The 9,317-nt window shown below is 39.3% G+C and overlaps 1 protein-coding gene across 1 annotated transcript; it reads left to right on the forward strand.

Moving 5' to 3' along the window:
- Nucleotides 1–7,459: 7,459 nt before the first annotated feature.
- LOC117460898 (hepcidin-like) lies at nt 7,460–8,279 on the forward strand. Its single transcript, XM_034102510.2, has 3 exons — nt 7,460–7,643; nt 7,737–7,814; nt 7,978–8,279. Exons 1-3 carry the CDS (start codon nt 7,557–7,559, stop codon nt 8,080–8,082), a joined length of 270 nt encoding a protein of 89 aa, XP_033958401.1. The 5' UTR covers nt 7,460–7,556; the 3' UTR covers nt 8,083–8,279.
- Nucleotides 8,280–9,317: the final 1,038 nt, after the last annotated feature.

Consider the following 9,317-nt stretch of genomic DNA (forward strand, 5'->3'; position numbering starts at 1 on the left):
CGGAAACATGGCTGAAAGGTCCGGTTCTGGAGCCGGAAACATGGCTGTATGGGCCGGCTCTGGAGCCGAATCTATGGCTGCTGGGGCCAGAACTGGGTCTGGAACCATGGCTGTGTGGGCTGCTAGCCTGGCCTTGCGACGACTCCTCTTAGCAGCCACCTGAATACTCCGTGGACCTCCATAAGCCAGACGAGTTCCGGAATACAACTCCTGGACAGGAGCAGGAACTGGGGCAGAAGCACGGGTTGACTTCAGGCGGAATCCACCAAGGCGTATAGTGCCAGGTTGGGAATTGGGAGACATGGAGATAGCATGCCTGGGGTTAGCAGGCCGGGAATCAGGTTTGACCTCAAAGCTGCCAAAAAAGTCCTCCACCCACTCGGGTAGCAACTCCCTCAACCAGGGCCTTGAGGTTACCTCCTGGCGTGCCGCAGAAAAAACGGACTGCCTCTCTTCACTACTGGAGGCATATTTAAAGTCATTCCTCAAACATGTCAAATTGTACTCCACCTCGTACAAACTGTCCGCTGGGTCCATTCTAGGTCGGTTCGTAATGTTACGATGTGGGAAGCAGGACCCAAATGCAGATTAATGTGACAAAAAATAGCTCCTTTATTACAAGGCTAACTATTAACAAACACAGAACACTCACCGCAGATCACGTCAATACACAAGACGAACCGACAAAGACAGACAGAAAAAACAGAACTTAAATACACAAGACTAATCACACAAACAAGACACAGGTGAGGAGGGAGGAGAAAACACAGGGGCCACAGGTGAACACAATCGGGTAATCAGACACACCAGGGAAACTAACGACAGGGAACCACAGACAGATCTAAACAAGACAAAACACCAACGCAGACAGATCTTAACATCTTGGGTGTGAACTGTGAACACCAAAGACCTTTACCTTAACTATACCTGATCCTAGACAAAAACACTGCATCTCTTGCCAAAAAGCCCAGTATTGTCTTCACTTCCTCTGGTAACCAAAGTGAAAGAGAGCAAGAGCCCTGGCACCATTGACACTCCTTTCACCATCGCAACAATTGAGAGTTTCTGACCAACTGCTTCACCGCCTTAAACCACATAACCCTGCAGCAAGTAATGGATGCATCTTGGAAGATAACTCATCACTTCCATCCATTCTTCCCCACTTTTGCCATCTGGGAGAAGATACCATACTCTTTGATCCTATTCCACCAGACCGGGTAACAGCTTTCTACAACAGACTGTCAGGACGCTGAACTCTGTCCTATCTGACTCATAAAAGCCTGGACAGTAACTTGCCTATCACACAGCACCAGAATAAGACTCTCCCTACACAGTCTACAACATAAACTCTTTAAACAATCCTTGTTGTTTTGTTTTTTAGTACTGACACACCTTGGTTGGAAATAAACATAATTATGATCCATTACATTTCCTGTATATATTTTAGAATTGACAATAAGGTTAAGCAATAAGGTTAAGCAATTAGCAAAAAGACAAAATGAAGTAAGTGTGGAAAATCCAGGCCTGCAATGCCAATATTACTGGCATGAGTGTGTTGTCATTTTACATCATTGACACCATTTCTTAACTTGTACGCAACTTAAAAGACATTAAGCAAAGGTGTCTAACCAACACAATTTTAGTAGTTTTGTTGCCTTTTTTACTTGATAAAGCGCTTGATAAATAAAATGTATTATTATTAATTATTATTATTATTATTAACTTTACCAAGTAGTTGTGTTGTATATTGTGATGTACAATGTTAACCAAGTTTTAAAACTGTGACCGTAATTCGAAAAAATAAAAAAGTTTTACATCAACCTTTATTAAAAATGCAGTTTTGTGTTTCGGAATGCAATTTTTAGGACATGGTGTTGAAATGACATGTGTTCATCTTGACTGGACATAATGCACTAGATTATATGGCGGTTGAAAGTTTGGAAAATGCTCCCCTTTTTATAGAATATGGGCCATTTAAAACCATTTGTGGTTTGTTGACAATAATGTTGTGGTCAGCTGAAGCTTGCACATGGGCCAGCAGGGCTATCAAATAATGAAACGAAAAATGAAAAAGGGGATTTGGATTATTGGAATGGCTTTTGGAAACGACTGAGGTCTTTACAAATGGGTCTGAATACAGATATATGGGCTTTTTGATAGAACTGTATTTCTGCCTTACCGCGAATGTTACATTTTATGTCAAGGTCATAACATGTGGTTGAACTGAAGGTTTTTTGTGTATTCTGCATAGACTTTATAACATAAGTGGACACATTCACCCACACCCATTGGTTTGTGGACAAACTTTTGAAGCGTCAAATTTGGCATTTTGGCCCCACCATCTTGGTCTCGCCCGTCGCCATCTTTTTTACTTGGAACCAGGGCTGCAGTCGGATAGATCAGCTCCTAAGTTCTAACCCTATCGTCTATTCCTTGACCTCTGAGTGAAACGTCACGGGGTTAAGGGATAGTGGATAGGAGAATTCAAAAGGACTTAGGAGAAGAGACTGCGGTACTTTAGAGAATCCGAATGCACTTTCACTATCCGACGTGTTTATGATGCGCCAGCGGACGTCATTGTGTGCGTCTGCTGCTGTGTTTTCTATACAGCGGACTACAACATGGATGTTTAATAAGAACGAGGGACTACTGTCAACTCATCTAGAGACTCTGCTCCGTGCTCTGATGCTGTTGCTTTGCTTTATGAACGTGGACAACAGAAACATATTCTTCATGACCAAAGTTGGAATTGAAATAAAAAAGGAAAGTGAAACTTATGCTCGTCACCCTCTCCCTCCGGTTCACATTAATACAAATGATCCCAATACATATGATTGTATGAACTAAAGATCTTAAAATCAATACAAATGTATTTATTATAAACATTAGTCCTTAACATCTATCACTGTGTATATCACCATTCAAACATCTTTTAAAAGTTGAACAAACCCCACACAGCTCAGTGAAGACTGAAATGTTGACTTTATTTGATAATTTCAGTAAAAACTAACGTTCATATTTCTCTTTTTGATTATAATACTGATGAACGTTCAAAACAAAGCACTTTGGCAACTTACCACCTATGTTTTAAAATGCTTAATAAGCACCGTAACTTTCATGATATCATTTCTCGGTCATAATCGGTTGTTTCCGTGAACGGCCGAGACTCGAGTGACGGCAAATGCTGCGGCTGCAAGGCATTGTGGGGCAGCATTTTCGCTTCTCCTGTCGGTTAGGGAGGTCCAGTGGTTCCTAAGCTAAAGGAGGTTATAAAGGAAGTTTGAAACCTCCTTTCCTATCATTCTCATCATTCTAGAGAATTCGAACGGCACTTATCATGGCTGCCACTGAGGGACTTCCGGGTCATTTCACTCCTTTAGGAAGGTTCCTAAGCTAAATGGACTATTCGACTTCAGCCCAGGGCCCTTTCTCATTTCATCAAATCCCCCTCCTCGACTCCTCGGTCCTCCGGTAGTGACCCGGATATGAATTTTAGCACGCCATGTTGAAGGACATCTCATTTCTCTAAATGCACTTCGAGGACCGAGGACCGAGCGTCGAGGAGCTATAACCGAGGATACACTGATGGGTCCTCCACGGCTCCTTCGTGGATGCATTTCCAGCAACAGAGATGTTTCAAAGAGTCGTGGCACGGCCGGACTTATCTCAGCCAATGACAGCTCTGCATGCATCCCCTGGATATTATTTTATTAACTGCTTTCATCACGACGCGATGTTTACAGTGAGAACAGCTGTGAGGTCCGTGCAGAAAGCAGAGCAGTGTGTATAATATATATCACTCAGTATAACAGGCATAGGCTACTCTCTGTATTTGCTGTAGTTTAGTAGATATCTACAAACAAAGAGTCGATATTTTTCTAAAACCATTTAGTGCTTCACAATAAAATACACAATGGCTGTAGCCTGTTTTAGGAGCTGTATGTGCGTGTGTATGTGTGTGTGTGTGTGTGTGTGTGTGTGTGTGTGTGTGTGTGTGTGTGTGTGTGTGTGTGTGTGTGTGTGTGTGTGTGTGTGTGTGTGTGTGTGTGTGTGTGTGTGTGTGTGTGTGTGTGTGTGTGCGTGCGTGCGTGGTGTGTGTGTGTGTGTGTGGTACAGTGTGTGCGTAGATGCAGCGGACAGACAGGTCTCTGTTGGTTTGGTGTCCTCTGCTTACTTTTGGCCCGTAATTTATTTCCCTCATTGTAGCGACCAGAGGGGAGAGGGGGGGGATATATCCAGTCTCTGATAGTGTTACGTTATTATGAGAGTGCTCTGTTTGATTCTGAAATTGTATATATAAATATATACATATATATGTGTGTGTGCGTGTCCACATCTCTAGCCTGTTATTGTCTCATTATACCGCACGGTGAATTAATTAAGTAAATATAAGTCATCATGAACACATCTGTCCATCAGACAGAGGGCTGCTGTGCCTCCTGTCATCATTAATGGACGTCTCTTTAAAATGACCGCTCAGAGGAGAGGAGTTCTCATTTCTCTAACCGCCTGCTTCTTCCCCTCCTCTCTCCTCGGTTCCCCTCCTCGGCTCCTCCGCTCGCATCTCCTGTGGGCGGGACTAAGTATTGAGGATAGGAGTCGAGGAGGGGAGTCGAGGAGGGGAGTTCGAGAAATGAGAAAGGGCCCAGGAGTGTCACAAAAGTATCTAATAAGAAAACACATTTGAAAAGGAATAAAAACTACATTAATGGTTCTCCTCTTACTCTGTAGAGTGAATCCTTGTAGTAGTCCAATGTAAACAGGGTTTTCAGTAATTGAGAAAGTATCATTCACAAGCTGATGTCTTCACACTGAGACATCATAAAGGTGTTTGTACAATATTAACCACGTTTTAAAACTGTGACCGTAATCCGGAAAAAGAAAACATGTTTTACATCAACAAAAACTGTAGGTGCCATAACACTACTTAGCTCAAGTTCATTATTTGTATTATTATTATTCGATTACGTCACCTTTGTTTGCTTGTTGAGCAATTCCGGTAATTTCACATGGGTGTGGTTTGGTTATATAAGTCACCTGTTTGATGTTGAGTGCACATGACAGAGGGTGAGCTTGTGCTGTCATTTTTTCTGTTGACCGTTTTGTCCATAGTTATGATTTTGTTTATTAAATATCCCGAAAACTATCTTGCTTCACTATGGACTTTCTCTTCGAAAACGCGTCACAGCTTATAGCCAAGTTTAGCCTCTCGGCGACTCAAAGGTAACTGGGGATTGAGCCGCCACAAAAACCAAAGTTTTTTTTCTTTTTCAAATCAGCTGCCAATTTTATATTGCATATGTAATTAAACATGTAAACATAAAACGTATACAAAGCTGTTTCTAAACCAGGTAGAAAGAAAATATAAAGACATACATTTCAACAATGGTGAATTTCCCATCAGAGGACTCATGGAAGGTATATCATGCTGACTGAATGAATTTGGCAAAATACATTAATAAAAAAAAAAGAGTGTTGTCCCAACAAAGTGTCCTATTGCTCTCCAATGAAGAATACAGAATAAACAGTGAGTAAAGATGCTGCAGATGAACTCACTGCTCATGTTTCTGTCTCTCACACAGATGCCGTCCAGCATCAGAGAGAAGCGTACCATTAAATGTGGATTTAGCTGCAGACGCGGTGTCTGCGGATTGTCCTGCAAAAAGAGGACAGGATGATTCCTACTCCAACAACCACTAAATATTCATTTGATCAGAACTTTTCTCAAAGCAATTGTATTTATTGCTTGCAAAAGGTTGTTGATGAATGGATTTGGTCGTGCTGTTAATTTAAAATGTATCTGATGTGATCATCCACATTTGTTCCCAAATGTCTTCATATACTTACTGTAAGTGTATGAACAATAAATGTTACCGTCATGAAAATAATTTTTTTGTTTACTGATTAACGATGCATTCATCCATGTACATTTTTTAAAATGCTAACTACATTTTGTATACAGTATAAATAAAAGGAGGTATAGTAAAATGGCTAATTAAATCGAAAAACTAGCCATGTTAATTCAATCAAAAAAGCATTTTTTTACCTATAAGAAAAAATATTATATTTTATAATATTATATTACAGTATATTATAAAATCTAACTTGTATAAATAAATCATATTTAGGGGGGAAAATGAAAACTATAACATAATTACAGCTAGATCAAAGCTTATTAAAAAGAAAATACGTTAATGACACTAGTGGGCATAATGTAAGTGGACTGCAGTCAGCTTCTTGAAGCCTACACTGGTGCTCACAAATATTAGTCATTAACGTATTGCAGCTCTACAGAACAACTGCTCATACACTATATTTTGCTTATCTGCAAAAATCGGGGCCAGCTCTGAAAACTCAAGACTTGGTCCGCTGATAAATGTCTGATGCTTCTATGTGTCTTAAAAAAACGCTGATTGCTAACAAGTGACTAAATTAGACTACTTAACGTCAAAAGGCCAACCAAGATGGTGTCATGCGACCTTGATGTTTGTAGCCTAACATTAGGTATTTACTTCTGGCGATTGCATTTACACTTCAACTATTATAAAGGTAGTGTTAATGTCGGGAGGTTATATTGCTGAACAATGCGAGCAAGTATCATAAACATGTGTTTTTAGCAAGAAAAATATCCCAAATTAGCCAAGCACTCAACAAGGGTTAGGGTAAATTAATCAGTGAAGAAGGGAAATGTAGTTATTGCACAACATAATAATAATAATAATAATAATAATAATAATAATAATAATAATAATATTTAATTTATATAGCGCTTCTCATCTGCCAAGACAAATCTCGAAGCACTTCACAGCAAAGGACACTGATACAATTTGAAAGATTAAAAAAAATAATAATAATAAAAAATTAAATAAAAGTCGGAGATAGCGATACAAATGGCAATACTCCAGGTGTACCACATTTGTAACAATACATTTGTTAGGACTGAAGTTATAGTGATAGAGCCCACAAATAATCATTAAATGCCAATATGTTTCATCTTTTTCTTTATATCTATTTATAATTCACAACCTGATGTTTTTACACTGACCGTTCATTGTGTTTTTAGTGTTTGAATTGACGACCGATGTAAAATTAAATGTATTTGTGATATTGTCTTGTTTTATTATCTTTACAATCATAGGTACAATGTTTAGTTGAAGCCACAAGCAGACACTAGCTTCTAAATGTCAAGCATTGTTTACTGACATAATAGTTTCAGTACAGAGGTACAGATTAAGACTAATTCTGTATGACAGAAAACCAGAACAAAATAAAACAATAATGTATCTGATATTGAGGAGCAAACACTGGGGCATGGATTTCAAAATATGGTGATTTTTTCTATTCACAATGTTTGGAAATTCCCACCTCCATTCCAAGTACAGAGATACGGTATATGCAGCTACATGCTGTCAGTGATGAGGCAACAAAGGCCTCAGTGAGTATAAATACCAGCACAATTTACTCTAAACCATCAGACAGGAGAAGAACTATAAAGAGCTGGTCACCAACACATCTGAAGAAATCGAGTTGACTCAAAGCAGTCATACGATCCTAACATGAAGACATTCTGGTTTGCAGTTGCAGTGGCCGTCGTGCTCACATTTATCTGTATTCAGGAGAGCTCTGCTGTCCCAGGACCTGAAGTAAGAACATGATTATTTTCGTTTTACTTATTAGCCATCAATGTTTCGTCAAAATGATAAACTGTGGTTCTTACTGTATATGTTAATCAACAGGTGCAGGAGCTGGAGGAGCCAATGAGCAATGAAAGTCCAGTTACTGAACATGAAGAGACATCAGAGGACTCATGGAAGGTATTTTAAGCTCATTTAATAATCTTGGCTAAAAACAGTGAGCTTATTAAAAAACTAGTAAAAGTGTGTTGTCCCAACAAAGTGCCTTAATGCTCTCCAATGGAGAATAGAGAATAATGAGAATGAAGATGCTGCAGAACTTCATGTTTATTTTCTTACACAGATGCCGTACAACATCAGAGAGAAGCGCGGCATTAAATGTAAATTTTGCTGCAACTGCTGCAGCCGCGGTGGCTGCGGATTGTGCTGCAAATTGAGATTTGGATGATTCCCGCACCAACAGCAAAATAGTCATTTGATCTCATTTTTCCTTAAATCAATTGTATTAACTGGATGTAAAATGTTGATGATGACTGGGTTTTGTCATGCTGTAGTTTATAGATGCATGTGATCATCCATATCGTTTGTCAAATGTCTGCATAAACTAAAGTGTGTGGATAATAAATATTTACAATGCTACAAAAATGTTTGGTATCGTTTTTAAATACTTGCTTTTAATGACACTTGTGGCTGTTCAGTGAACTTGTGCCCACAAATAAGGGTCACTGATATATTGCAGCTCCAAAGCACACATATACAAACACTATCATTGGTTTAAGGGCAACAAAGCAGGGCCAGCACTAGGAACCCAATAGTCTGGCCTTGATTTAATGACTGAGTTGAAATAACACCAGGTGGATACTCAGATCTTGTACTTGAGTAAAAGTAAAAGTACCAAAGTGTAGGAATACTCTGTTACAAATAAAAGTCCTTCATTCAAAAGGTTACTAGGTTAGCTGCTGGTGACCTTCTACCGCTCTACCATCGAGAGCCTATTGACATACTGCATCACAGTGTGGTACGCCAGCTGCACTAAGGCCGACAGGATGAGGCTCCAGAGAGTCGTAAAGCAGCACAGAGGATCATCGGCTGCCCTCTCCCCTCCCTGATGGACATCTACACCTCCCGCTGCCTCAGTAGAGCCAAAAACATTGTTAAGGACAGTTCACACCCCGGCTTTCACCTGTTCAACCTGCTGCCCTCCGGCAGGCGCTACAGGTGTATCAAATCCAAAACAAACGGACTCAAAGACAGTTTTTTCCCAAGAGCCATCATTGCTCTTAACACCTGACATGTGAATCAATGTGACTCTGTACTTATACATATATATCATTACTATTACTATTATTATTATTATAAATACACACTTATTATTTATTACATTACAGATTTTATTTGTATACTCCTGGACATAATTACTGCACTTTATTCCTTATTCCTTTATTCCTTATTCCTAAGTGTGTATGCTGCGTGTAGGGAGAAGCATTTATTATTATCTCATTGTACATGTATAATGACATTAAACGATTCTATTCTATTCTATACTCAAGTAAAAGTACAAAAGTATTAGCATCAAAATATACTTAAAGTACCAAACTACTTTATTATGTAAATTGCTCAATTTCAGTATAATACGTTTAGATTATAATTATTGATGCACTAAAGTGTTATCATAAAGGTGCA

Source organism: Pseudochaenichthys georgianus, chromosome 16, assembly GCF_902827115.2.
Source record: "Pseudochaenichthys georgianus chromosome 16, fPseGeo1.2, whole genome shotgun sequence".
NCBI lineage: Eukaryota > Metazoa > Chordata > Actinopteri > Perciformes > Channichthyidae > Pseudochaenichthys > Pseudochaenichthys georgianus.

What these genes read in the sequence shown, in the direction of transcription:
- LOC117460898 (XM_034102510.2), top strand. Translation starts at nt 7,557, where the DNA reads ATGAAGACATTCTGGTTTGCAGTTGCAGTGGCCGTCGTGCTCACATTT. An exon ending in CTGCTGTCCCAGGACCTGAA is followed by an intron (nt 7,644 to 7,736) that starts GTAAGAACATGA and finishes GTTAATCAACAG; the next exon opens with GTGCAGGAGCTGGAGGAGCC. An exon ending in CATCAGAGGACTCATGGAAG is followed by an intron (nt 7,815 to 7,977) that starts GTATTTTAAGCT and finishes TTTCTTACACAG; the next exon opens with ATGCCGTACAACATCAGAGA.